General features: G+C 40.8%; 4 protein-coding genes and 1 long non-coding RNA gene across 5 annotated transcripts; all 5 read left to right on the forward strand.

Annotated features, from left to right (window-relative positions):
- Positions 1–320: 320 nt before the first annotated feature.
- On the forward strand, positions 321–11,953 carry LOC122995807 (fibroin heavy chain-like; the record flags this gene model as incomplete). Its single annotated transcript, XM_044371174.1, has 33 exons — positions 321–684; positions 804–836; positions 970–1,265; positions 1,309–1,422; positions 1,536–1,565; positions 1,725–1,910; positions 2,254–2,286; positions 2,583–2,795; positions 3,199–3,243; positions 3,867–3,897; positions 4,029–4,274; positions 4,363–4,410; positions 4,605–4,658; positions 4,941–5,033; positions 5,172–5,195; positions 5,701–5,721; positions 6,198–6,212; positions 6,362–6,385; positions 6,554–6,613; positions 6,902–7,141; positions 7,348–7,635; positions 7,762–7,800; positions 7,896–7,943; positions 8,037–8,381; positions 8,541–8,597; positions 8,688–9,047; positions 9,131–9,172; positions 9,466–9,879; positions 10,004–10,030; positions 10,113–10,430; positions 11,508–11,567; positions 11,796–11,849; positions 11,949–11,953. Coding segments are annotated over 33 exons (4,227 nt in total), but the record flags the coding sequence as incomplete, so codon positions are not given.
- On the forward strand, positions 952–2,677 carry LOC122995017 (glycine-rich cell wall structural protein 2-like). Its single transcript, XM_044369927.1, has 4 exons — positions 952–1,422; positions 1,536–1,565; positions 1,695–1,950; positions 2,565–2,677. Exons 1-4 carry the CDS (start codon positions 972–974, stop codon positions 2,620–2,622), a joined length of 795 nt encoding a protein of 264 aa, XP_044225862.1. The 5' UTR covers positions 952–971; the 3' UTR covers positions 2,623–2,677.
- On the forward strand, positions 3,048–4,748 carry LOC122995018 (putative per-hexamer repeat protein 5). Its single transcript, XM_044369929.1, has 5 exons — positions 3,048–3,243; positions 3,867–3,902; positions 4,029–4,274; positions 4,363–4,410; positions 4,605–4,748. Exons 1-5 carry the CDS (start codon positions 3,141–3,143, stop codon positions 4,706–4,708), a joined length of 537 nt encoding a protein of 178 aa, XP_044225864.1. The 5' UTR covers positions 3,048–3,140; the 3' UTR covers positions 4,709–4,748.
- An 18-nt stretch (positions 11,954–11,971) lies between the features above and the next one.
- On the forward strand, positions 11,972–15,067 carry LOC122995021. The gene is made up of 2 exons (XR_006406701.1): positions 11,972–12,836; positions 13,442–15,067. It is a non-coding gene; the product is annotated as an uncharacterized LOC122995021 (long non-coding RNA).
- A 224-nt stretch (positions 15,068–15,291) lies between these two features.
- Positions 15,292–26,793, forward strand: LOC122995013 (LIM domain kinase 1-like). Its single transcript, XM_044369920.1, has 15 exons — positions 15,292–16,561; positions 19,180–19,318; positions 20,213–20,322; positions 20,519–20,692; positions 20,832–20,937; positions 21,077–21,348; positions 21,427–21,616; positions 22,334–22,420; positions 22,638–22,769; positions 22,851–22,910; positions 23,016–23,081; positions 23,683–23,869; positions 24,444–24,499; positions 24,704–24,861; positions 25,434–26,793. The coding sequence occupies exons 1-15, from the start codon at positions 16,518–16,520 to the stop codon at positions 26,029–26,031; spliced, it is 2,379 nt and encodes a 792-aa protein (XP_044225855.1). The 5' UTR covers positions 15,292–16,517; the 3' UTR covers positions 26,032–26,793.
- Positions 26,794–27,789: the final 996 nt, after the last annotated feature.

The following is a 27,789-nucleotide window of genomic DNA, read 5'->3' on the forward strand; positions in this document are numbered from 1 at the left end:
ACAGCAGCATACCCGGTTTATTTAAGTCTTTCAGGTCTTTTGTAGTATTTCCTTTTTTCTCTTCATATAATGCACTAGTCCTGAAATATGTCATCAACCAGTGTCCTTTAATCCTATAAAGTCATATATGGGATTTTGTGTTTCAGTAACTGTTTATTTGGACATTGGTTTGTGTTATAGGTTATGGTCCTGGCTCAGCAAAAGCACGCAAATACGGTGAGACATATTTACACATTTTTGTAACATAAATAATAAATGAGTATGTACCGTGTGCATCTAATGACCTCTATCACCGAGACACACTTTGAACGCCTTTAATTTCTCCAGGTCAGCCAGGTGGTGTTGGCACTGGTGCAGCTGGAGGCCTTGGAGGTGGAGGACCAGGAGGAGGAGCTGGTGTTGGCCTCGGCACTGGAGTGGGACGTGGCCCTGGGGTCGGTTTTGGTCCAGGTGGTGCTGGCACTGGGACAGGTGGTCTTGGTTTTGGTCCAGGTGGTGCCGGCACTGGGCCAGGTGGTCTTGGTTATGGTCCTGGTGGTGCTGGCACTGGGCCTGGTGGTCTTGGTTATGGTCCTGGTGGTGCAGGCACTGGCCCTGCAGGAGCAGGTTATGGGCCAGGTAGAACTGGGTACGGGCCAGGTGGAGCTGGAACCGGATTAGGAGGAGCAGGAACAGGACCTGGAGGTAATTATAAATCAGTAGATTAAGGGTTTTGGAAACAGTAATAGCTCAAGATACAGTCCAGCATTTGACATTTTGTTTCACATTAGAAAAGACAAATGAACGGAATATTTGTATTTCAGGCTATGATGCCAGCGCCAAAGCTCGTAAATATGGTAAGAATAGTTCATATTCAGTTCATGTAGTTCAAATAATTCAAAACGTGTACGCAACTGGATTATCATTGTCTTGCTATATTTAACAAAGAATATCAGAACAAATAAAACCTGAATATTCTTCTCCTCATAGGCATGTTAAGTGGAGCGCTTGGAGGTCCAGGTACAACTGGAGGAGTTGGACCTGGTGGTGCTGGCACAGGCTTTGGACCTGGTGTAGGAGCCGGACCTGGTGGTGCTGGTACCGGCTATGGACCTGGTGTAGGAGTCGGACCTGGTGGTGCTGGTACAGGCTATGGACCTGGTGTAGGAGTCGGTCCTGGTGGTGCTGGTACAGGCTATGGACCTGGTGGTGCTGGTACAGGCTTTGGACCTGGTGTAGGAGCCGGACCTGGTGGTGCTGGTACCGGCTATGGACCTGGTGGAGGAGTCAGACCTGGTGGTGCCGGTACAGGCTATGGACCTGGTGTAGGAGTCGGACCTGGTGGTGCTGGTACAGGCTATGGACCTGGTGGAGGAGTCGGACCTGGTGGTGCTGGTATTGGCTATGGACCTGGTGGTGCTGGTACAGGCTATGGACCTGGAGGTAGGATGAAAGATTAGGATATATTGAAATAAGGAGGCATGTCTGAATTAAAATAGATCCATTGGCTAATATAACGCTCTTAAAAAAGTTCTTGATGTGTCTGAATTTTGCAGGTTATGCCGGTGCCAAAGCTCGCAAATATGGTAAGAAGACACAACTTTTTAAAATATGTTTGCTTGACACAGATTTATCTGTTCATCATCAAGCAATCTGTTGTTTGTAAATATAATACAGTTGGTTAATTTTTTTTAATTAAATGTTGCTCTCTGAAGGGCTTCCTGGAGGTACTGGAGGTGTCCTAGGTACCGGAGGACTTGGAGCTGGGCCTAGTTCTGGACTCGGAGCAGGAGGAGGGGTCCCTGGACGAGGTGTTGTACAAACAACTGGTGGTGGGCCTGGTGCAGGCCTGGGGACAAGTGGAATACCTGGTTCCGGTGGTGTTGGAACGGGAGGTGGACCTGGTGGCTTTGGACCAGGTGGTGCTGGAGGTACGAACACTAGAACAATATTCTCACAGTTCCTCAGAAATTGTATGAAATAGACAGAAACACAACAATTATTGAACATATATTCTTGAATAAATGAACATATGTACTTGAATAAATTACTTGAATAAATGACTCAATTACAATATCTAAATTAGTAACTGATTAAATATGTTCTGCGCTTGCCTCTTGCTGCCAGCATACTGCAGCTGTGAGAGCCTTGTGAGAATTACAGGACTGAATGAATAGTGCTGGTTGTGTGCACATCAAAGATATGACACACACATTTATAGGAGCCTTTTTTGTGGTGTGCAAGTTTTTTAATTCTCCTGTGTTTCTCTCACAGGATATCCTGGGGGACCCAAGTCTCTCAAATATGGTGCGACTTATACATTATTTCTGGAACAAAATATCATATGATTAATGTTTATAAGAGAAACTGTAGTATGCAGTGGGTCAAAAGAAAGACACAAAATGTGAAGCGATAATGTGTTCTTTCAGATGTCACCTCTGAGGTAGTTCAATTGTTTAGTAAGTTAAAATTTTTGTAAGCAATGACAACTCCACATACAATACTTTCATGCAAGGTGTTTTTACTCAAACAACAACATTTTAACTGAATATATTTCAAGCCTTTTTAAGAGCTAAACTCTTCACCTATTTGCTTCTCCATAGGGCGCCCTGGTGGCGGCGGAGCCCCTGGATCTGGTCTTGATGGAAGATTTGGTGGCCCAGGTGGCTTTGGTCCAGGGACTGGAGGAGCACTGGGAACTGGAGGAACAGGATATGGACCTGGTGGATATGTGCCTGGAGTTGGACCTGTACCTGGGGCGGGTTATGGACCAGGTGGAGGCTACGGTGCAGGACCAGGGACTGGATATGGACCAGGTTCATGGGGCAATTTTCCAAACTCAAACTAAGCTAAATTGTTACTTTGCTGGAATCTCTAAATAATTTCTGTTATTCACAAGTAATGGAGATCGATCACAACCTGCTATATGTGGTATTAAAATGTCTCTGTAAACACGAAGATTGATATATATCATCCTAATTGCAGTAAAAGTAAAATTTGTCTGATATGATCTTGGTGTAGGAGGAGGAACAGGTGCTGGTACTGCTACTTGGAGGTGGAGCAGATGATATTCAGCATTGCAACCTGAGAACATCACATTTTTTCTTTTTTTTTTTGTTTTCCGGTGTTTTTTTCAGCGATACACTTTCCAAATCCTCTTGATGGAATGTCTTGTACATGTAGTACTCAAACTATTCGTTATCTTGTGTGATTTTATAGGTCGTTATGGACCAGGAGGCTTTGGAACTGGTACTGGAGGTCCAGGTCAGTTTTCAGGGGAGTGTATGTGTAGTAATGTGTGTAGTTTTGTCAGTGTTTAGATCTGTAATTTGGAGACAATCCAAAACACATTCAAAGTCTGAATCACATTTAACTATTCCTTCAATGACCTCTTTTGGTGGTTAGTAGGAATTACAGCAACAGGTCTCATGCACTCCACCTGGCCTGTCCTTGAAACAGATAATCAGTTTGTCTACATGGTAACAAAAATGCAATAGAAAGGTGTAGTAATAACAGTAATATATCAAAATATTGGGATGGCAATACTGCTCTGTCATTTGTTTTTTGTGTTTTTTACAGCTGTTTCAGACTTTTTAGAAGAATCTAGAAATATGAGTAGATAGATAGGAGGACAGAAGCGATTTTAAAGCTAATATCTTACATCTCATCACTATACTGCAGTAAAATACTAAAACTGTCACGTTACAAGTTGATACAGCATATTCTTGTTTGGAAATCATAGTGCATAGCCAGAAATCTCAGTCTGGAAAGTAATTTTGTAACTAACACTAGTCACTAACTCGATGTAAATGTATTTTTCAGTGACTGTGTTTTTATCAGCTGAATAATCAGGACTTATACTATGTCTTATTGGTTGTGATCCACAGGCTACGGTACAGCTGGATCTAAAGCTGCAAAGTACGGTAAGGATTAGTGTAGTTTGACAAGACTCTGTGTAAAGTAGAACAATACGTAAATTATATAGTGGTTTCAACTAAGGGACAGAGTCGATTTTAAATTTACTGAATTATTTCTTTTATAAACTGTAGGGCTACCTGGTGCAGTTGCACCTGGGGCAGGAGCAGGGACTGGCACTACTGGAGTTGGTACAGGGACCGGTACTACTGGAGTTGGTACAGGGACCGGCACTACTGGAGTTGGTACAGGGACCGGCACTACTGGAGTTGGTACACGGACTGGCACTACTGGAGTTGGTACAGGGACCGGCACTGGTGTTTCAGTGAATGGCACACATGGAACAGGCACCGGTACAGGGACAACAGCTGGACCCAGTGGTAAGCTTCTGTTTGGGTTAATGCTGAAGAAAGAATAATGAATAAATATTTTGGTTATAGTCAATAATATAATTGTTTGCTGGATCAGGAGGAGGACGTGGAGCCACAGGAGGCACACCAGCTCCAGGATCAGAAGGTACGTTATCTGTTAGCACAAAGCAGTGACAAAAACATCTCAGTTACCACAACAACACATTTACTAATTGGGTTTTTCAGCTTTCAATGTGATCATTATCTTATCTGATTACTGATATGACATACAGTTTCCCCCTTTACATACAGGAATATTTCCAAAATCTAAGTCCTTTCAATATTTTGCCTTTATTCCAGGTGAGGGTGGTGCTGGCAGTGTGATAGAGGGGTCGGGCAGTTCTGCAGGAGAAGGTGTGTTTAAACCTGCTGCATTCTTGAGAACGTCTCTTTTTGTACCTTGAAATGATGCACACGTTTTGTAAATAGAATATTACATCTCAGGTCTGAGGATCCAAAAATCTGATGACAGACTCCACGGCAAACACCTGTGAAAATGAAGGGACATTATAAAATATTTATAAAAATATTTTTACCTAAAAATTTTTTTTTTTACCTATATATACTTATTTCAATATGAAACTGTATATCTTGTCAAATAAAAGTGTGCACATTAATACATCGCTATTAAAACAGGAGGTACTGGCGTCGCTGGCAGACCAGTGGGCACAGGAGTTGATGGAGATGGCCTTGGTGGAACAGGAATCCCCATCATTGGAGCAAAACCAGGTATTTGGAGTGTTTTTGGAAGTAGTATTAGTGAAAATGTATTATGGTCAAAGAAACTTTGCTGTTTTAAATCTCTCTTTTTAGTCTTCTAGCTGTTGTTCAGTTGTGTTCACACTTGTTTTTATCTTTATAAAACAGGAGTCAGTGGGACCACAGTTCCAGGTTAGTGTTTATTTCACAGCCAGAGCTTCTGCATGTTTCTCTGTGAGTACTGCATGTTCACCCATTTCTGTCAGAGTGTGTTAGTGGCCGTGTCACTGATATGACACAAGCCAAGAGGTTATGTTTTGGTTGTGTATCTTTCTTTGTTTGCTTGCCTGTCCCAAAAACTACTCAAGAGATTTAGAAGAAAAATTGGTGAAAAGCAAAAGACCAATGTTTTTTAGGTTTTGGTGGGGACAGTGCCACCATGTGGCCTTCTAGTTTTCATTCATAACTTCTGAACTTTGAGGTCCTTTGGACTTTTGAGCATCCAGGAATTGTTCAAAATTCAAAAACTGCAGCTGATACAAAGTGTCTGCCATTTAAGATCATTGCAAGATACTTTTTTCACGATTCTCCAATGGATTCACCCAATCTTTATTAAATTTAATATAGATTTGAATTTTTCTGAAAATGTATTTACTTGTTTTTCATGTGTCTCACTGTGTTATTTTACATCTTACAGGTTCCACAGGAGCTGCCCCTAGTAAGTTGGTATAAAGTTTATTACTGAGATGTTTTTTAAAGAGCTTATTCTGTACTGTGCAGGTCTAATGAAGTTCTAATAGCATGGGCATTATTTAAACAAAAAATCTGCCTAATAGGGTACAATGGCATATCACAGTATCACAAATGCTTTTCATCTTTATGCAAATCTCAATATTTCTCCACTTAAATGCTTTCACAGCTGTCACTGGTTTACCTGTGCCTGAGAGTGAGTGTTCCTCTTGCACTTCCTGTCACAAAACTGTCATCTCTAAATACTGCATGGCTGCATGCTAGACTCAAATTAAATGTTCTTTAAGTATTTCTGATTGATAGCTGTATTCCTGTCATTACAGTTGGTGGTGGGGTTGTACAACCAAGTGGTACGTACTGTAAACCTCTGTAAACTGTTCAGTAAAGTATACATATTGTGTTCAAAATTTCTCTTACTAGTATTTCTTCTCTTGTTTCAAACAGCGGGGACAGGCGTTGGTAAGTAGACTTACATGGCTCTTCTTCACATACGTCTAATTTAGATATGAGATGTTAGTAATGCCAACACCTCCTTTAGTGTTAAATGGATTGACGTAGCCACTGTCACTCTGGTATCTCTCTTGATTTTCTCTCTCTCTAATATTCAGGTGGTGCAGGACTTCCCTCTGGAGGTGAGATTTCCCTCTAGACATACAGTGCAGAGCGTTTCTTTGCCTCATGCCTTTCAACTATGATTTTTAGATCTTTATTTGCCTTCTCAGTTTCTACATCCTCTTGGCAGAGATTTTGTGAAAAATATTCCCTGACTTTTCTTCAATTTCACTGGGTCATTTTTGCAGGTGCTGGTGGTGATGCCTCAGGTGGGACACTACCTGGAGCCAAACCTCTCAAACCCCCAGGTGAAAAAAAAAATAGAACACAATTTACCCTTAAAAAATTTACAACTTAAGTTTCAGGATAACTCACTTGCTATATATACTTACATATTACAGAGCAATGGGAAAAAGTGAGTTACGTATAACCCGTAAATGAGTCAAATGGCCACTATACATTCAGAATAGCATTAAGTTTTTCCTTTTCCCCATTTGAGTGTGATAGCCAAATAGTTCTGGTAGCTACTGACTTTATTCTTGATTGCAGTCTCAGCTGAAATACAAGTCTAATGTTCTGCTGTGATCTCTCTAAAGGTGTCCCCAGAGGTGACACGCCAGGTGAAGGAGATGGAGAAGGAGGTCCTGATGGAGAAAGAGGTGGAACAGGTGGAAGACAGGGCGGAGTAGAAGGGGGTCCTACCAGTGGAAGAGGAACAGCAGGAGTTTTAGGTGGTGTAACAGCAGCGGGAAGAGGAGACACTCCTGCAACTGGAACTGGAGTTGGACCAGGAGGTGCAGCTGGTGGAGTAGGAGGAACACCAAAACCCCCCAAAGGTGCCATTTTTGCCATCTGAATATACACTCGATTATGACTGTATTGTACTGTACTGTACTGTATCTACCACCACCCAATATCTACCACTGTGTATCAAACTTACAATCTAGTCACTAAGCATGACAAAAAACTGGTCATGAAGGATCAAAAATCTATACTTACTGAAGATAAAGATCTATTATATCTGTTTATTTTTTAAATGCAGCATACGGACCTGATGGGACTGTAGCAGGAGGTGTAAGCGGTGGACCCGGTGGAGTAGGTGGGGTGGCCGGAGGAGTAGGAGGAGGTCCTGGAGGAGTTGGAGGTGGTCCAGGAGGAGTTGGGGGAGGTCCAGGAGGAGTTGGGGGAGGACCAGGAGGAGTTGGAGGAGGTCCAGGAGGAGTTGGGGGAGGACCAGGAGGAGTTGGTGGAGGTCCAGGAGGAGCAGGCTTGGTACCTGGGATTGGTGGGCCTGGTGGAGTTGGAACAGGAGTCCATAAGCCTAGAAAAAGTGAGCTATTATGATGTTTTGGTCTCTGAAATGTTTGTGTATTCTACCAAAATGTACATGCCTATGCCTATATTACAATGACACAAATATGTCTTATCCATACATTTCAAACATTATCCATCATAGGCTATGGCGCTGGAGGAGCTGGAGTTCTACCAGGCGGAGGTATGTCAACTTACACTGTATTTGCTATCTACATTATAACAAACACATGCCTGAAACAAACCTAAAATGCAGTATATCTTTTTTTCCCCTCTTAGGTATACGTTACCCGACTGGAGCTGGAGTAGGAGGAAAACCAGGCAAAGGTTGTTTAAATTGTCATACTACATGCTCCTCTCTTTAATAAGAACTTATTTCGTCTCCAACAATGAAAAACAATATTTTTGTCTTTCTACCAGCATATGGAACTCTTGGAGCAAGAGGCCAAGGAGGGGTTGGGCCTGGTGGTTATGGAACTGGTCCAGGAGGTTATGGTGTAGGACCTGGAGGTTACGGGACTGGCCCGGGTGGCTACGGTGCTGGGCCTGGGGGATATGGAACTGGACCTGGAGGCTATGGAGGCAAGACAGGAGGCAGAGGAGGAGGCATTGGTGGTGGTCCTGGGGGTGCTGGGGCCCTTGGAGTTGGAGGTGTTGGAACTGGTCCTGGAGGTTTAGGTGTAGGAGTGGGAGGAGGAGTAGGAGCCGGTCCTGGTGGAGTCGGTGCTGGACTGGGAGGATATGGTGGTGGTGTGGGGCCTGGTGGTAAGTTGACCTCTATGAAAATGTTTTGTGTGACTCAATTTTAGTAATTAAGTTTAATTTTGATGAAAAAAGAACACATTGCATTTCAATAGAATAATAATAGAAATGTGTAAAAGTAATAGAAATATTGGTTAACTGTTTCTTCTATATGCACTCCAGGTTCAAGATATGGCCCAAGTTCAGGACTGAGTACCGGCACTGGCAAACCACCAAAACGTATGATAAGAATTGACAGATAAACAAAGTAAAAATATGGATTCAATAATTTATGCAGAGAACTGAAACTGAACTATGATCTATTTTTAGGTTATGGGGCAGGAGCTGGTGGTACTGGAGTTGGACCTGGTGGCTATGGGACTGGACCAGGTGGAGTTGGTTCTGGTCCAGGAGGTTTTGGACCAGGTGGCTATGGGCCTGGTGGTCCTGTGGCTGGTAGTTATGGACTTGCTGGCACTGGACCAGGTGGATACAGGCCGAGCACTGCTGGGACAGGAGTTGGCGGTGTCGGATCTGGAGTGGGCGGTATCGGAACTGGGCCCGGTGGTTTTGGATCAGGTGGTGTTGGCACAGGACCAGGCAGCTATGGTCCCAGTGGAGCAGGGGCCGTTCCTGGTGTCTATACTGCAGGAGGTCAAGGACTAGGGACAAGAAAGCCACCCAAATCTGGTAAAATGATCTTGTGTTTTTACACTTTTTACATTTAATAATGTATTATTATATATATTCAGGCCGTTAACTCCCTCTGACAGGATATGGCTCATCCTCACTGGGTGGAACTGGCTATGGGCAAGGTGAGAAACTTCTTTGTTCTAACACATCTTTAAATTTAGGGATTGTTTAGTTTTTTTTCCCTCTATGACTTTGTACATAATAACATACCATATCAGGTCTTTCATGCTGAAGTTTTGTAGCAGTTCTATTGTTTGAAATACAATAAAAACAAGAAGTGAAGCACAACATCCAATTGACAGCTTTTAAGTTACAAACAAAATTCCTGGGTAGAGCACAACATGGCAAAGCTAAAGCTATGAATGCCAGAATAAAATCGGGTTAGGGTTATTAAAAACCTGTGGCTGTTTTCCAGGTGCAGGTGTTGGACCTGGTGGAGCAGGTACTGGACCTAGCAGATATGGGCCTGGTGGTGCTGGTACAGGAACCGGAGGCTTTGGACCAGGTGGTGCCGGCACAGGAACAGGAGGCTTCGGACCAGGTGGTGCTGGTACAGGAACCGGAGGCTTTGGACCAGGTGGTGCCGGTACAGGAACAGGAGGCTTCGGACCAGGTGGTGCTGGGACAGGAACCGGAGGCTTTGGACCAGGTGGTGCCGGTACAGGAACAGGAGGCTTCGGACCAGGTGGTGCTGGGACAGGAACCGGAGGCTTTGGACCAGGTGGTGCCGGTACAGGAACAGGAGGCTTCGGACCAGGTGGTGCTGGGACAGGAACAGGAGGCTTTGGACCAGGTGGCCAACTATTAGGAAAAAGAAAACCTAAATCTGGTAAGTAATGATCATGTGTTATGCAAAGGCAGGTGATATGACGGAGACACCAATTTGATTTCATTGTTTTATGGGTATATGAACATTTTTTGACTGTAGCCTTTCTTGTGTATCTTTTTCTCAGGTTATGGAGGCACTGGGTATGGATCAGGTAAGGTTAAGGTTAAGATTAGTGATGGACAGTGTTTATACATTTATGTGGTATATAGATGTTTAAATCTGTTTTCTACCAGGGGCATTAGGAGGAGGTGCAGGAGCTGGTCCTGGTGGAGTTGGAGCTGGACCTGGTGGTTTTGGCCCAGGAGGTGCTGGACCTGGTGGTTTTGGCCCAGGAGGTGCTGGACCTGGTGGTTATGGCCCAGGAGGTGCTGTACCGGGTGGTTATGGCCCAGGAGGTGCTGGACCCGGAGGTTATGGCCCAGGAGGTGCTGGAACTGGGCCAGGGGGTTTTAGACCTGGTGGGGCTGGCGGATATGGACCTGGTGGCCAAGCAAGGAAACCTCCTAAATCAGGTTATGGCTCTTCACTGGGTGGAACTGGCTATGGCCCAGGTAAAACTCTCTACTGATGTAAATCTGATTATGTAATATTTCAATTAAAGGTTCTGATAATTATTGATACAAGTTAATATTGTCACTGGATATTGGCCATACAAGCAAATGTTGTTGTCAAGGTGCTACTGCTTGCATTGTAGATCATCAAATTAGTGTGGATTATTGTGAGGTGATATTGAGAAAAAATCTATTACACAATCTTTTACTTTTGTGCCTTTATTGGACAGTGAAGAGGCAGACAGGAAACAAGGGAGAGAAATGGGTATGACATGCAACAAAAGACTACTAGTTTTATAACAGGAAACACTGAATGTTCGAGCTGCTGGTTCCATAATACATTACATCACTCACAGCAGTAGGCTGCACTTCAAAGCAACAGGAAGTGAGTCACAAGGTGTGGTCAGCAGTAAGTTATAGCCCATGACAGCAATTCCTCTTATATGCTTGTTATGATCATTAGGTCTTTGTGTAGTTGAGAACTTTGCTGCTACTGCACGGCAAAAACTGCATGAATATGCACATACGTTTCCCTTTATACACAGAATTTCATCCATTAAAAAACTCAACAGCTTGGAATAGTTATTAAGAATTTTATGTTTTGTAGCCAACAGAGGGCAACAAGACATTATCTATCCCAGGAATTCTGCATTGGCTTCAAAAGCCAAGGTCAACATTGGCCTCTCGAAAGATCTGACATTTTATATTTTTATTAACAACAAAATAAGACAATTTCAATACTATAACTTTATGATAAACAAGATTATAAGACAAAATGTAATAAACTCGGAGCCTTGTCCCAATGATACAATTGGACTGTATACCAGTCTCCATTTTTGTGTTTATTTGTTGCTTTGTTTTCCTATTTACTCTGCACTAATATTATTAACTTACTGGGAAACGTATCTACTATGTTACTTATCTTTTATGTGGCTGTTCTTGGATGTTTTTTGGGTGGGTGCATAATGCACACCATGTGGGAAAGTATTTCCCCTTTGGGAACAATAAAGTCTATTTGTTAATTTATGTATAGTCTAATCTAATATACCTAAACCCCACCTACTGTATATTCACCAGGTGGTGTAGGAGGAGGGCTTCCTGGTGCAGGAACAGGAGGAATCAGTGGAGTTGGCCAAGGTGAGTTACTTGTTTGTAAAAGAAAATATTAACTACAAAAAACATATAAATACACATACATATTACAATAATAAAAATATGAGGAACAATTGGAGTAATGAGATTTTTACTTGACAACAATTGAACTAGCACCACATTTTTCACAGTATACTGAATGTCATGATTATCTTCTGTGGTTCTAAAGTTCTTAAATAATTTCTCCACATTTCTACACTCATACCTGTTCAGGAAGTGTAGCAGGAAGAGCAGGGGGAGTAGGAGGAGGACATGGCGGCTTACCAGGTCAGTTTAAATGCACTGAAAAGAGTACACAGAACAGTAATGTCAGAGTACAACAATACATATTTGAGATTTTTAAACAAATGTGTTCACAAAATTCAGAATAATGCACAGTCAATACCTAGCATGCCTCCTGTCTCAGAGGAGTGTTGTGTACAAGTTGTAATGTGTCCATTGTTCCAGCAGGGGGTGTTGGCCCAGGGTATGGTGGTGTAGCTGGTGGAGGCTATCCAGGTATAGCAGAGACTTTGTCACACTATATTCTCTCTTTCTGACATTCAGCATACTCTTTGTAATGATAAGATGCATTGAAAATATAGACAAAAGGGATCAACACATGCACAAAAGAAGGAAACTGTTTCCTTTTTTCTTTTTTCTGAGTGTCAGGCCTTACATGGTGAATATTTGTTTTGGCATATTTTCATTCATGTCATTGCTGAGATAACACCAAGGCTAGATTAGACCATTGTAAAGATTACCAATTGTTTATTATAACTTTGTCTTTCCTGTTATTGTTCTCTAGGATATACGGGAGCCGGGCAAAAATGTAAGAAAACTCACTGTGTCCTCTGGGATAGGCATGCTCTAATTAGTTTTGGTCTCTTAACACACATATGTCCAGCATCACCACAGATTTACTATACACACAGCACATGCTGACACATAATGATCTGGATGACGATCGCCCATTCTATTCTTGTTACTTTGCAAGTAAATAAAACATTTAAATACATTTAAAGATATCTTGTAATAATCTTGTCAATTAAATAAGAAACACAATCTAAAAGTATGATAATTTTTAAATGTGTTTTTGGAAAAAGGACTCATGTACTGTGTTTTTATAATCACTGGTGCAGGGTATTATTGTAGAGAGCTTGAATACATCTGCAGAATAACTATACTTTTTACTTTCTTGTCCTACAGCCAAGGCCCAGAAGGCAGCCAAATATGCAGCCATGCAGGCCTTACTGGGAGCTGGGGGCTACAGAGGTAAAATCATACACATACACACGGTGTTACTTTACACTAAGTCATATCTATCATGCGTGTAAACACTGTAAAACATCATACTTAAATCTAGTGAAATATAGTCACGTCCAGTCAACAAAAAATGTACCAACTGTTGACTAAAATTAAGACACACAGTTAGCATATTACACTTCCGGGCTTGCACCGTATGATGATTATAACAGAAAGTTCTGTGGAAAAAAGTGGTTGAGATTTGCCACATAGTCTTACAGCCACAAATACAGGAACTCTAGGTTTGGTGAGGCTGTAAGGCAAATGAAGAACTGACCGTTTAAAACTGAGATAACGTTATCAGGAAAGCAAATCTGCCTATTATGAATGTCAAGTCTAATTTAACAGTTTTTGACTTAATTTGATGTCTTAAGTTTACCAACTGTTTTAAAGTCACTGAACTTCAACAACAAACTCAACAAGTCCTTCAGTTAACCCAGACTTCTCTGTGAAGGCACAGAGGAGGCATGTTTTATAGTTGAACTATTCAACAGGTTTTAAAATACACTTTTAACACACACAAAATGTATTTTGTATGTCAAGTGAAGAATAATTTTGTCTTTTGTGTTATTTAGGCGCTGGATGTCAGGGTAAATACTGTGGCCGAAGGAGGAAGTGAGAGACCACCACACAGGAAGTGACCTCATTAAAACAACAGTGGTGCTATAACATGATCCCAGATTGTACGTCCTATCTACCGTAGAAGCTAAAGCTTCGACACATCCCACGTGTTTCACTTTCATTTGATCACATTTTGTACAAGGGTCTCTTTCAAAAAGAGCACTGGTTCTCAACCTGTTAGATCATGCCTTAAAACAAAGCAGTACCTCTGATGCTAGCAGAGCAGCAAAGGTTGTCCTTGTGATGTTTATTTGATTAATTCAGCTGTTATACTTTGATCAAATAATTAAAAATATTCATTTGCAATTTGTTATAATAGTAATTGTTTCCACATGAACCACCTTGACACTCTGAGGATCCTGACTACCAGGCTGAGAACCACTGAGATGAAGGATTGAGATTTCTTTTTAAATTGTGTGAGGCCAAGCTGTAACTAAAATACAGTTTTCGTTTGTTGTTGTTGTGTTGAACATAATTTGTGTTCCTGTGCGAGTATCACCACGTATCCTCTGGGCGACGACTGATACCAAGGACTCCCTCAGGGCAGCTCCTTCAGACCTGTCTGCATGCTGACACAATGTTTATAAGAAACACCTCTCCAGGGCCACACTTTTATCCAGTTAGACTGGATTTTTCATTGGTCTACAGAGTGTAATATTTGCACCAGGTTGTTTTATTAATTCACTGTTTTTAGCTTTTACATCAAAGTGCAAACGCTTGGATAATTTGTCCAGCAATGTGTACAGACAACGAAACAGACAACTGATATTTTTGGGAACTGTGAAAAAAAGGGACTCTAAGGGGATTTTTTTTATGGTGTGGTATTTTGACTAGTCATTATCTGATCCCTGAAATCCAGTCTGTGTTCATTTTAACTGTACTCAGGCCTCAGCAACATCTGTGGAGGCTGAAGGTCCTCAGCTGTTAACACTCGTGATACTCTTCCATTCACAACATTGAATGCACCGATTTATAACTTCATCACACTAATTGGTATTACTGTAAAACTTTGGTTAAAATACATATTTTGTTTTATTAGAAGAATGTATTTGTTATGAAAGCATTCACACTACAGGTGATGATTATAATACATGATAGTGCATTCAAATGACGTCTGAGGAGCCTTGATTACTGTCTTTCTTTTTTTGATGTACCTCCTTTAACACTGTTGGAAAAATGTTCACGTTTACTAGTCTTTTTAAATTATGCTGACAAAAGGCAGAAAAAGCAAAGTGTGTTATCTATTTAGTCTCATTTTACGAATGCAAGTGCGTTAATACAGTATGAAATATTTGAGTAAATTTGTGTGTGTGTTTTACCAGTTTTTAAACTTCTGTACTACTATGATAAATATAAGTGCTTTGTTTTCTACATTGTCCTTGAATGTGTGCTGAATCACAATGTAGTCTGTGATGTTATTTGGATAAAAAGTGTAACTGAATCTCATCTTGCATTTGAGCTTACATTTGTAGCTCATCATGTGTTTTTAACATCTGTGTTTTATATGTGGCCTATGAAGAAAATGATGCACTTTTGTACACCTTCTGACAATACTTTCTAATAAAAGAAATGACCAATGACAGCTGCTTCTGATACAGTAATTGTTATTTCAAAGCAGCTAGAGTGTTGCACACATATAAACCGTAAACCTGCACGGAGGGGTTTTGGGTGTGTTTTTGACACAGTCAAAGCGGAAGAAGCTACACATTCAGATGTTGGTTTTAACATGTTAATCTATTGTGGCATTCTCACCACAAGTAACCACAAGTTCAACATCAGCGAAAAAAAGGAAGAGCACACTAACAGCACACCTGTTTGTTTTTACAATTCACAACAACAGAATAGGATATTACAAGATATTATGTAATCCACAACAGAAGTGCAAATAATGACCCAATCAATAAGCAATTAAACAAATAAACATAAACAGAAAAGTCAAAGAAGCAAACTAAACCAAAGACATATAACAAGAACAAAACTGATCTTCACTGAGATACATGGCAGACAAATGGCTCAGTTTTATAATTTTGTCAGTTTGGTGATAAAGATGCACCTGTTCCTGTCTCTCAGTTTGCAGGACCTGCATTGCACAGTCTAAAAATGCATCTGCTGACACGGCGTACCACTACCAATATGAATTATAGCTCGACGCTATAAATTTAGTAGGTGAACTATTAATAGAAAATATACTTTGAAAGAAAACGTAACAGAAATCTACAGTGGTATCAACTGCTCTGGTGTCTTCTGCTTTTCAAGTGAAACAAACAGCAACAGAGTCACACTCATGGATAATTCAAGGACATCTAAACTTCATACTGAGCAGTATCAATGTTTTTTCTACTTTCTAATTCTGAGCTGTTTCCTACTCTTGCACTGAATTCTCCCTGTATTTCCCTCTGTTTGTTGTGTGTGATGAATAGAGTGCTTTACTGTAGGATCAGGACAGTGCAGTAATTGGGGCATTCATAAAGAGATTATGCCTGTGCTGATGAGAACAGAGCTTATTTCAAAACACACAGATTTGTTGATTCTCTCACACACTCTCTCTGAGAAAAACACACAGATGTCTTGACACATGGATGCACAGCATTAACACTCACATTTTGGACTCTGTGATCTTAACTGTCACGTTCTCCGATCTCTGTGCAGAGGACTGTAACTGTATCTCGTAGAGGTCTACATACTGGAAGTAACAGGACCGGGAGGGTGGAGCAGAACTTCCATACTGGGATAGGTCTGTTTCTCAGTAGCCAGCAGAGGGAGTCTGGCCAGCTGGTGTCATTGGGTCAGTTTTTTCTCACGCAGCTACTCTGCACATTACAGAAGGAACTCGTCTGCACAGGAAGGGTCTGAGCGCATGGAGAGAGAGAAGAAAAAGAAAAGAAAAAAAGAAAATACCACTCCTGCTACCGATCACAGCAGAATACGTGTATGTCCCGCTCATGTACACATGCAGCCAATCGGCTCCTTTCTTAATTGGGTGGATTGTTTCAGAGTGACAGTTGTCTATCAGTGAACTGGCGGGGAAGAATGTCACGACGGGACCAGAGGTATCGGAGAGGAATGAAAGGACGGTAAGAGCCACTGTGTTTTATCACTGGGGTGTGTATGTGGAAGTGAGAGTGAGAGAAAGGAGAGAAAGAGTGTGAAAGAGTGAGAGAAAGTGAAAGAAACAGAATCTAAACATTGTAGCATAGCATTTGTGAACTTCCTCATACGGATATCTGCCACAACAAGAAGATACGCAAGTAAACTGTGCTTCAACATTCTACTTTGACATCAATTTATTATGTGTATGAATATGAAATGATAACAATAACAAAGTAATTGCCTTGCCAGGTATCAGTCTACAGTACAATCCATAATTGGTTTTTTTCTGTTTTATATCCATTCGTCCGTCAACAACTACTCTTCCTCAGGTCTATATTAAAACATACATACAGAATAAACTACAGATGCTCACACTTATACAACATAGGTCACACCATTAAGAAAATTTCCCCGTTACACTAAAACAATTACACAGTTAGATCATTTAAAGGAAGTTCAGCAGGGCGACACAGAACAAAACCATGGCAAGATAAAACGTCATCAGATTCTTTACATTTGACCTATAGGTTAATGTCCTGACATCATAACGTGTGTGTTTAATGTACACCAGGTGATAGTGTGTCCGCAGCTCCACTTTAAAAGACATGGGAACAGATCGTAGGACAGACAGGTTTATGAATGGCTAAAGATAAGATGGGGCATAAGCCAGATGAGATGGATACTTTCAGGTGGAGAAATAGAGAGAAGAGGGAAAAAAAGAAAGGATAACGATGTAGGCTAAGTCTGGGCTGATTTCAGGGTTATCTCACCAGATGTTTCAGGGGGGTCGCAGCTGTGAAGCTGAAAGGTTCCACATCCGTCGCCAACGGCACAATAACAAAGACAGGAGGTCAGAAATAAACCTGCAGCTGTCTGATGGTTTTATTTCTTTATTATTTCCTCAGCAACGAATGAGAGGCAGCTCTAATATATTTGTTACAGCTTCCCTTAGTGCACTGGGGAATCTACTACATCCCCAGCAGACATAGTATCTGTTAGGACTAGATTTCTGTACTCAAGTCCTACTGAATATGAGCTGTATTGAACCTAAAGTTCATCACAGCAACTGTATCTGTTAAGTAATAATCCATTTCATATCTGTATATGATCATATTGCTATTCTATCAACACATTTTAAAAATGGGTAAAAAGGGCTACTCTCAGTTCATGAAAGTATTTGCATTTTCAACCAAATGTGACGTATGTCTTCCCCGTTAAAAAATCCTGCAGGAAGTGTGTTATTCATTACCAACAGCAGCAACCACAGTTTCTGTAAAATAAAAAGCAGAAAGAGAGGAACTACTGTGTATAACAAAACAGAAGCAATCTCTGGCAAACACGATACAAACCACCACAGCACCACATGACCACTTAGTAACAACATAAAAAAATTGGATCTTGCTTCTCACCACTTTAAGTTGTGTTACATGATCAAAACTACAAAGAGCAATGGCACAATTAACTCAAATGTTATCAAGAATAACTTCCATACAATGATAAAATAATTATTTATCACAGTGAAATAGTATGCTGTCATTGAGTGTCTTAAGGGGAAGGTTGAGTCTTACGTAAGTCTCCTTTTCCCCTAAACTACTTCTTTCTTGATAGAAAGTCTTTTCGTTCCCTATTGTAAGAACAGCATGGCATTTACTGTTCAGGCTTGGAGAGGAAACATGGAGTTGTACTCTGTCCAGGAAGTGACCTCCCACTCTGGTTGTAGTGTTGGAGAGATAAGGAAGCAGGTTTTTCTGTACATAGGTATTATTCTACATCCAGTTTAAGCATGGATGCCACTGAAAGTTTCTGTTTGCAGGACTGAAAGTGAACATGCTGCACTGCATTTAAGGAACAAGGGTTTTTTTGTTTTTTTTTAAGTGGTAACTGTCGTAATGTTTGCACTTTTACATCTCTTTTGCAATCTTTGAGTGGGTGTGCCCTAGGCAAAATAACATGAAGTTACAGGGTTTTCAGAGAGACATATGACTGACCAGTGACCCCTCATGAATAGTCTTTTTGTAACAAGAAATATTAATTTGGCCCCTGGCAGACAAAGACTGAGTGGAGCATGGACATTGAAGAAAATGTGCTCTCTGTCACAGTGACATCAGCAATTTAGGATCTAATGAGTCATTTCAACATCCTATCAGCTTTGACAATAACAATGTTTCCTCCAGACGTGTGCTGGAGATAACACCAGCAGCTTGATGTCTCGGCCTCAATTTTGTGACTAATGAAAGCATCGAATTGTCATCATTCGACACAAGCAGGGTCAACAGATCAAGAGAGGAGAGGAGTTGGGTATCACTGACATGGTACACTGTGTGTTTAAACATAGGCTAACCTGAAAACAATAATTTATGGTCCAACTGACCTGGAAGTGTTCTACCTGATCCTGTGTGTGACGATCGAACAGGTCAACTTTCCACCTAAGTCTCATGTGTTCCATCCACTGATTAGGCTCATGTTACTTTGCTCAAACACACCTCTGAAGTATCTACTGTTGCACAGCTGAATCTGCATTTTCTCTTGTTTCTTCAGCCATCTCATTGTTTCAACATCCAACTCTCTCTCTCTCTCTCCACTGCTTCCCTCTTGTCTTTAGGTGCTGTGAATGTAGCTGTATCTTGTCTCATTGGTACTATGAAAAAGAGGAACAGCTCTACTGTAAGAAGCACTACTGGGCCCGTTATGGAGAGCACTGCCACGGCTGCAAAGACACCATCGCAAATGGACTCATAATGGTAATAATCATCGAAAATAAGAAAACAAATACTCTAATCTTGGTTTATACCTAAAATTAGGACTAGCAACGAAACAGATTCATTGTGTGTCATTTCTGCTACACTATCCCTTTGCTCATTTAGGAAATACTGTAACTTAACAGAACAGGAAAACTGTTCCTCACTATTTATCTGTGCAGGCTACAAACTTCATCGTACATGCACTTCTAGACTACATAAGAGGAAAAGTCTCATTTCCTGACCAGTTTTTCCTCCTTTGGTCTTATTTTGTAATGTTGACTAATATTCATTATAATCAGTCACAACACCAAAGTTAAAGACCCAACAACCGGTCTTGACCTCAGTGTATAATCATCCTTTCTGTTTTTCTGCTGACTTGCTCCAAAACACTTTGAACTCTGCCAGTAATAAACTGATTCAGTTTGTGGGTTAGTTTAAAAATAGCTTATTGAATAATTTCAGCAGTCACTCCAAGCCACCATCTGTTAAAACTGACAACTTGCCATACAAATATCAAATATGTACATTATATTATATTCACAGACAGAAGTGTAGCCATAATCTCTACAGGATTAAACATTGCAACAAGAAATACTGAATCTGAAACTGTTTCACCAACTATTCCAACATTCAAAGCCTTCCTGTCTCTTGGTTTCCCCGTGATATGAAAGTAAATGCTTTTTTTCCTTTCAGTTCTCAGACCAGAGGATATCCTCTGAAAACATCCTGACACTACAGGATCTTGGTGCAGGATGTGCTGAAAGAACTTTTTTAATTCACATCTGCTTTTGGCCTTTCAAGGCAAACCCCACCAAATGTCATCTTGTAAAAAAACAATGTTATTCCTGTAGCCTCTGCATTGTGTTATATCACACTGTCTCCCTGTATAAACAGGTTGCTGGAGAGCAGAAGTACCACCCTGAATGCTTCACTTGTACGAAATGTGAAATGGTCATTGGAGATGGAGACACCTACACACTCATCGAACGCTCTGAACTGTACTGGTAAGTTTAAAGCTGACAGGGAAGGAAGAAATGAAACACATCCACACACATAGAACTACAAATGGGATGATAAGAAACAGAAGCTGAGAAAACCGAGAAAATAGAAAAGTTATTGTTGTTCTATACATATTTTGATTCTGATGTGCGCGTGTTCTGTGTCCTATTCTTCTGTCTCTGGATTTTGTTTGTCCTGCAGTGGTCACTGTTTCTGTCCGGGTGTAGTATCAGATGTGAGGTCAACTACTCCGCTCACCAAGAGTCCCCACATGGTGGCGCTGGTGTCTCTCCCTCCCCGAGCTGGCGGCCAACGAGGTCTGACTGTAGCCACTGACCTCAGCCAAGAGAAAGGCTCTCTTGTCACCGTGATAGAGTGAGTTCAACAACGTGTAAATCTTGCATTTACATATTTGCTGAACTTCAACTGTACCCAAAAACAATTTAACCTTCCTCCTTTTTCTGCCTTACCCCACCTTTCCACCACCTAGTCACTCATTGTAACTCTCCTTCAGGTTAGACTCAGCGGCCCTCAGCCCTGACCTTCTGTCCTCTATCCACATTGGTGACCACGTACTGGAGGTCAACGGCATCCCTGTCCGCAACATTTCCCCGGATGAGGTAGGCCTCAAACCACCCGCAGATTCAGCAACAATATCATAACTAAATGAGAAGTGGTAACATTCACAAAAACATTACTGAACAAGTAAGACAGAAGAATGAAGATAGTCAAAGGTCAATACTATATCCTTTCTTCCAGATAATCCATGTGATCGAAGACACAAGCAGACCACTGCAGCTGACAATTGAACACATCCCGCATTCTTCCAACGACCATCCTCACTCAGCCAGTGTCCAGGACAACATCAGCTGTCCTGACCCCTGTGTCCATGACAAACTCGCTTCAATACCCAAACTCCCAAGTCTGGAGGAGGAGCCAAGTCAGGGAGAGGAGGCAGATGAACCAATCAGGATGAGTCTCTCACCACCTCAGCACCAAGGAACCATGGGAATGCGATCCAGACACATCATGTAAGTGCTGACTCTTAGCTTACTTTGATTTATTACTGCCCTGTTTCTCTCTGTCTAAGTCTTTCTTTTCTCTTTCAGGCGCAGCTGCAGTATAGATAAGTGTCCCTTGTCCCCTGGAGCACTGTCACTTTTATCTCAAAGGAAAGAGATGGTTCGCTCAGAGTCTCTGCGTGTGGACCCTGGAGAGCGGACCCACCGCATCTTCAGACCTTCAGACCTCATCCATGGAGAAGTGCTTGGCAGGGGCTGCTTTGGACAAGCTGTCAAGGTACCACAGTTACTTGTTTCCATTACTTTGTCTCTTTCATTATAATGGGCAACATTCTCAAAGCATTTCAAATGAATGTACACTTAAGCCGGGCTCAGACTACAGGAGTCTTTAAAATCCTAACCGATTTTGAAATCAGGTTGCATCACGCACACAGATGTTCACAGATGTTCTTCTCTCTAATCTCAAATATGCACATACTACAAGATTTGAAAATAATGGCGCATCACACGACAGGATATTATTGAGATTATCGTGACAGAGGGAGTAATGCACCACTTCATGTGATCTCACATGATCTCATGGGGAAGCAGACCCGTACAACAGCTTGTTGTTGTTTCTTCACAGTTGCCATTTCAAGTCCTCTCATTCACTTCCATCTCCTTGTAGACCTATCTCTCTCATTGGCTACTGTGTTCGCGCTCATAAAGTATTGACTCATCCAGATTTTAAATCCTAAATATAAAACATGTTTGAAATTATTGGGGCAGTTCTGGAGGTTTAACATTGGATCTGTAAACCCCTTACATTACACCATAATCTGGGCCGAACATCGGTGCCAATTAAGGTCCCAGACCAGATTTCTCCTCCAATTGTCAGGAGAGGTGAATCAGGGATAAATTGGCCAAAAACTCCTGTAGTCTGAACCCGGCTTTAGTTGTCAATATATGTAAGGTTGATTTTAACCGGCGCTGTGATCATCCTGTTGCTGTCAAGGTCACACATCAGGAGACAGGGGAGGTGATGGTGATGAAAGAGTTGATAAATTTTGATGAAGAGACACAGAAGACTTTCTTAAAGGAGGTAAGCCATCAGAGCACAAAAGGCCACATGATTGAAGAAACTTACATCTCTGATAACCAGAAAGTATGGGATGTGAGCTTCACACAACACACTTATATTTACCAACCCCACTGGTGTAAAATCGATGGAGTTCCCCTTTAAAGAAGATGGATGTACTTCACTATTGAAGCCCACTTTAAGTTGTATTATTAAGTGTATTTTCACTTAATTTGTACAGGTGAAGGTGATGCGTGGTCTGGATCATCCCAATGTTCTCAAGTTCATTGGGCTGTTTTATAAAGACAAACGAATAAACTTCGTGTCTGAATACATCCAGGGAGGAACTCTCAGAGAAACCATCATGAAAATGGTAAGATAGGTTTTTAGTACTACTACCAGTGCTGTTGCAGTACAGAGACACAATATGTTGGTTACAATCTTGTTGTTGTAGGACAAAGATTTCCCCTGGCGCATAAGAGTGAGTTATGCCAAAGACATTGCGGCTGGAATGGTGAGTCTTCTCGGTCAATATTATAAAAGTAAAAGATGACATCTAAAATCATTCCTTAATCTGGTCCCACCTTTCCCTAATGTACATAAAATCTCTCGTTCTAAGGCATATCTACACTCCATGAATGTTATCCACAGAGATTTAAACTCATACAACTGCCTGGTCAAAGAGGTAAGAAAGTTGTTCACACACACAAACATCAGAAAACATCAGATCTCTTCACAGCACATCAAAAATGGACAATTTCACCTTTTACATATCTCAGTTTTGACAGTGGTATGTATTTGTTGCAGTGCTCATTGATATGTTGTTACTACATTTAATTTGAGATATTTGTGGAATTACTATGAACAAACAAAACCAGGTTTAGGTTGTGATAGCCAGATCTATTTTAGATCCAATTCCAAGTTGATAAATCAAATCTCTAAACAAATCTAATCTTTTCGTTTAACTAGCAAAGATCAATGTAGAAAACATTCAGCTAGTTATCTTCATAAAAAGAAAAAAAATCATATCCACTATTCTAACAGCATAATTTTAACTTAATTAGCTTTACCTCATTGAATACATAATTGATTTCAATAAGCCATTAGGTTTACGGGACCTGTATGATCTGTATTTTGAGAAAAAAAAAGAAACAGACGAACCTAACCAATATAAAACCTCATGGTGTGTCTGTTCTAATATCGAGTACTACTAAAGATGCAGAGCAGCATAACTCCTAATTTGACGTTTTTAACATTTCTTTGTCTCTCTCTCTCTCTTTGTTTAGGACCAGTCTGTGGTGGTGGCAGATTTTGGGCTTGCCAGGTTGGTGATGGAGGAGAGGAATCAGAGCAGAACATCCTCTCTAGAGCGGCCTGCAAAGGGCCCACTGTCAGAGCTCCGCAGGCCTGACCGGAGGAAGCGGTACACTGTGGTAGGAAACCCTTACTGGATGGCCCCTGAGATGATCCGTGGTGAGTGCACAAGGTTGCAGGCTATTAGTTATAGCGAGGGGGAGGGCAGGGGGAGGTCTGGTGGCCCATATGTGACAATTGTTTGTTTCCTGTCTACGGTGGAGGAGAAGAAATTATAGTAAATTGTAACTAATCCTTTTGAGAACATTTGTATTAGAGGAGAGAAAAAGTATTTTAAGCCTTTTTTAGAAAGGAAGTCTACCAACGGAGATTCATACTAGATTTAAACTTTTCTTTTTTAATCAAATGCTTTTAAATTAATGACAATATGCTAAGAAATATTTACTCAAGTGCTTTACACCACGCTGGTTTGACACAGATATAAATACTCTAAAGCTAAGTTTCTGAGTACTAGTACTGCCTAACCTCAACTTGCCTCTCGATACCATAAGTGCAATATGCAAAAAGGGGGGAAACTGTGTAGAAGACCTGCTGTTACTCTTAGGCCTAATAGGAGATTTTATATGACACACACAACACATGATCTGGGTTGTTTAATCAGAAATAGAACTGAAAGTGCTGAAGACGGGTCAGTAAGGATGTGCTTTACGAATCTTTCCTGTACATCTCTCAGGGAAAAGCTACGACGAACGGGTGGACATCTTTTCCTTTGGTATCATGATATGTGAGGTAAGAATGTCTAGACAGAGTAAAATGTTCCTAAAAAACATTAAGCACTTGATTTTTTTAAAAATCACAAGATATGCTGTTGACTGAACAATCCAAAACTGAGTTAAAATGTTAAATGTCAAAGAAACTACCAATATTATTCATATTTTTGTCATTAATCAAACATCTTATCAATTTTAAAGCTGTATGCATCAATCTCTTCAGATCATAGGTAGAGTGAATGCCGACCCCGACTATCTCCCCCGGACAAATGACTTTGGGCTAAATGTAGCTGGTTTCCTGCAGCAGTACCACCCTCCACAGTGCCCCTCGGCCTTCCTGCCGCTGGCTGCACTCTGCTGTGACATGGACTCTGAAAAACGGTATGACTGCATAAATCCAAGACATCTGTAAATTTCTATAAATCAAAATATGAGCTACATGTAAATATTGCTCAGTTAGACTGAAACCAAGTCCCTCATTTTTAATATGTTTCAAAGTACATTTTAATTGTTCAGTTCTATCAGAACAATCACAGGCCACCCAACCACTACTTAATAATACACGCCTCATTAAAGGGGTAGTGTGTATAATTTGGAGTAAGTCAGTCCATTGTGACTCCAGTGTCATCAACTCTACCCTACAATGACAAAGTGATGTGGTAGATAAATGTTGTAATTAAGGAAATTGCTAAACAAAATATTGCATTCATTCGTTACCTTTCACATTACAATCAGAAAGTCATTTTCTGGTTAGTTTATGCAGAGTCCACACTCTCATCCAGGACTCTTGGGCTGTGTGCTGCCCAAACAGTCAATGGTGTACTAAGCAAAACAAACTGAAGTAATACAGTGCAGAATAGCCAAGTAAATATATTGTTTTTGCACCATTGCAGTAGAGCTGCATGTAGGACTTACAGCCTCTCGTCGCTACTCTTTTTTTCTAACTCTTACAGTGCTTCCTTTTCAAAACTGGAGGAGTGGCTGGGGAACTTGCTGATGCACCTTGAAATGGGCTGGCCTCTGCTCTCTGAATTAGAGCAGCTCCGCAGAGCCTTCTGGCAGAACCACAACCACCAACACCACCCTCACAATCAGACCATTAACTCTAATGAACAAACCAATTCTTCACAGCCACAAAGACAGAGCCCTGTCCCCACACAATCTTTGGACAATGGAAATAACCACAAAGAGCCTAATCTCCTTACTCAGAGCAAAGACCAAAATAGCACACCTGACAGTCATTTGGACGAAGAGCAGCACACACATGACCACCATGACACGAGGACTGAGCATGACCACTCCTGCTTGAACAAAGACTGTAAGGACAACTCACAAGGAAAGAGCCAGAGGTGCTGCAGGTCTACAAGCAGAGACTCAGACAAGGACACGTCTGACAACTATGAACACAGTCTCTCAGGACAACCAGACGCCCAGCGTGAGCCCACACAACCGCTGCAGGTCAACAACTCGCTGCTAGGCCGATGTAACAGGCTCAGTAGGACAAGTAGAGTGCTATGGGACAGATCTACAGAGAACAGCTCCTTTCTCTGACTGCTTAATCCGATGGCCAACACAAGAAATGTCTACAAAGTCCACTCTTGAAGGATATGCCTTTTCAAACAAATTGGACAGAATTAACATAAACCTAGCGATAGAAATCCAAAGGGGATAATTTACATGAGAAGCATTAAATGATTTGTATGCAGCTTAATCACAACTGGTTAGCATATTAAATTTGCCTCACATTTCTCTTTCAACCAGTATTTATATGTTTTCAACTAGAGCCCAACCAATACTGGATATTTGATTTTGATACTCATATTAATATTTGAGAGTTTAAAAATGCAGTAGTGGTATATTGGCCAGCATTCATTTTACAAAAACACATAACATAAACAAACATTTTTGATGAGGATTCCTTAAGGTCCCCAAAACTTCTCTGTGCTCTCTGGTGGACAGACTATGTAATGGTGACACAGTTTCTAAATGACCCCAAACATATCTTCGACATTTCAAATTACTACAATTTCCCTTGACATATCGGCTAACATGTGCTGATATTGGTATTATTTAAAAGGCTAAAATTGGTTGGCCAGTTTACAGGTTGGGTTCTAGTTTCAACCTTGTCCAGAAGCTGTGAAACACAAGATGGCACTTTATACTTTAAGCTGCAATACGTTGCATGGGTCAGTTATTTATCAAAATACTGTAAATGTATTTTTTGTTAAACATTTTCATCTTACATCTAACAGACTGATTTGTAAATATAAACCTGCAACTGCGGTTAACTTAATAAAGAGAAATATAAATTCATGTGAATGCATTTACATCCCTTTTTAGCATTAAATGACTCCTTATACGCCTTAGTGAAATTTACTTCTACTTGATTATCAAATACAGTCCTTTTCTAGACAATTGTTTTTCATTTAGTAAGGAAAACAGCCAACAATTTAACAATATATCTTATCAATGTTAATGATTTCATTAATAAACTTAAAGGAATAAATCACAAGAAACTATGGACCAGGTATCAAACACTCACCTCCTGTGGGCTCGACAGGTGGCTCTGAAAAAGCGTCAATTTTTCTGAAAGACTTAGCATTAGCATTAGCTAGCATTGTCTCATTGAACCAAAATGTAAACGTTTTATTTCAGATAATGCTTCGTGTCTATTTAAAATTAGCATTGCTTTTAATTTTTTTTTACATTTCTATACACAGAAATGTAGTTTAACTGTATTTTCCTTGTGTTGTATATAAATATATTTGTATACAGTCAATGTACAAAACAATGATTGTAAGCTAGCCCGTATCTCCAGTGTAACTGTTACTGACAAGGAGTTTACAACGGCTAACTTAACATTTTTATGTTTTTTCTCCAACTCACTGCTGCAGGCTCCACCTCTCAACCGTCCATCAGTGTTGTCATTTGCAACAAATAATCACATTTCCATCAAAATATGACATAAAATATGGCTAAATAAGCAGCCCGTGGTTGAGGCTAGCGCATTCTAGCCGTTACCTTTGGTTACCTTGCCGTTAGGTTTTTTTTTTGTTGATGCTTGACGCACGCATTTTACGTTACTAACGTAACTAGCTAGCTAGCCGCGCTAGCATGTCTAGGACGCCATATACCAATATTTCTGACTTATTCTGGCGAATATGTCTGTGTTTGGAAAATACTGAGCATAAACATGGACAGTGGAGTAATTTGTCAAGCTGAAAGATTGGTTTAAGAAGTTTCTGGACGTTTTGATAAATTATTTTGACGTGAAACTGGTCACCTTGACCAGATATCTGATAATATACA

This window comes from Thunnus albacares, chromosome 13 (assembly GCF_914725855.1).
Source record: "Thunnus albacares chromosome 13, fThuAlb1.1, whole genome shotgun sequence".
NCBI lineage: Eukaryota > Metazoa > Chordata > Actinopteri > Scombriformes > Scombridae > Thunnus > Thunnus albacares.

Bases quoted from the DNA above. Each gene is read 5' to 3' on its own strand.
- LOC122995013 (XM_044369920.1), top strand. From the start codon at position 16,518: ATGTCACGACGGGACCAGAGGTATCGGAGAGGAATGAAAGGACG. The intron at 22,770-22,850 runs GTAAGATAGGTT...TTGTTGTTGTAG, and splicing joins GAGAAACCATCATGAAAATG to GACAAAGATTTCCCCTGGCG. The intron at 24,862-25,433 runs GTATGACTGCAT...TAACTCTTACAG, and splicing joins GACATGGACTCTGAAAAACG to TGCTTCCTTTTCAAAACTGG.
- LOC122995018 (XM_044369929.1), top strand. From the start codon at position 3,141: ATGGAATGTCTTGTACATGTAGTACTCAAACTATTCGTTATCTTGTGT. The intron at 3,903-4,028 runs GTAAGGATTAGT...TATAAACTGTAG, and splicing joins ATCTAAAGCTGCAAAGTACG to GGCTACCTGGTGCAGTTGCA. The intron at 4,275-4,362 runs GTAAGCTTCTGT...TTGCTGGATCAG, and splicing joins GACAACAGCTGGACCCAGTG to GAGGAGGACGTGGAGCCACA.
- LOC122995017 (XM_044369927.1), top strand. From the start codon at position 972: ATGTTAAGTGGAGCGCTTGGAGGTCCAGGTACAACTGGAGGAGTTGGA. The intron at 1,423-1,535 runs GTAGGATGAAAG...TGAATTTTGCAG, and splicing joins TACAGGCTATGGACCTGGAG to GTTATGCCGGTGCCAAAGCT. The intron at 1,951-2,564 runs TTGTATGAAATA...TAAACTCTTCAC, and splicing joins TTCTCACAGTTCCTCAGAAA to CTATTTGCTTCTCCATAGGG.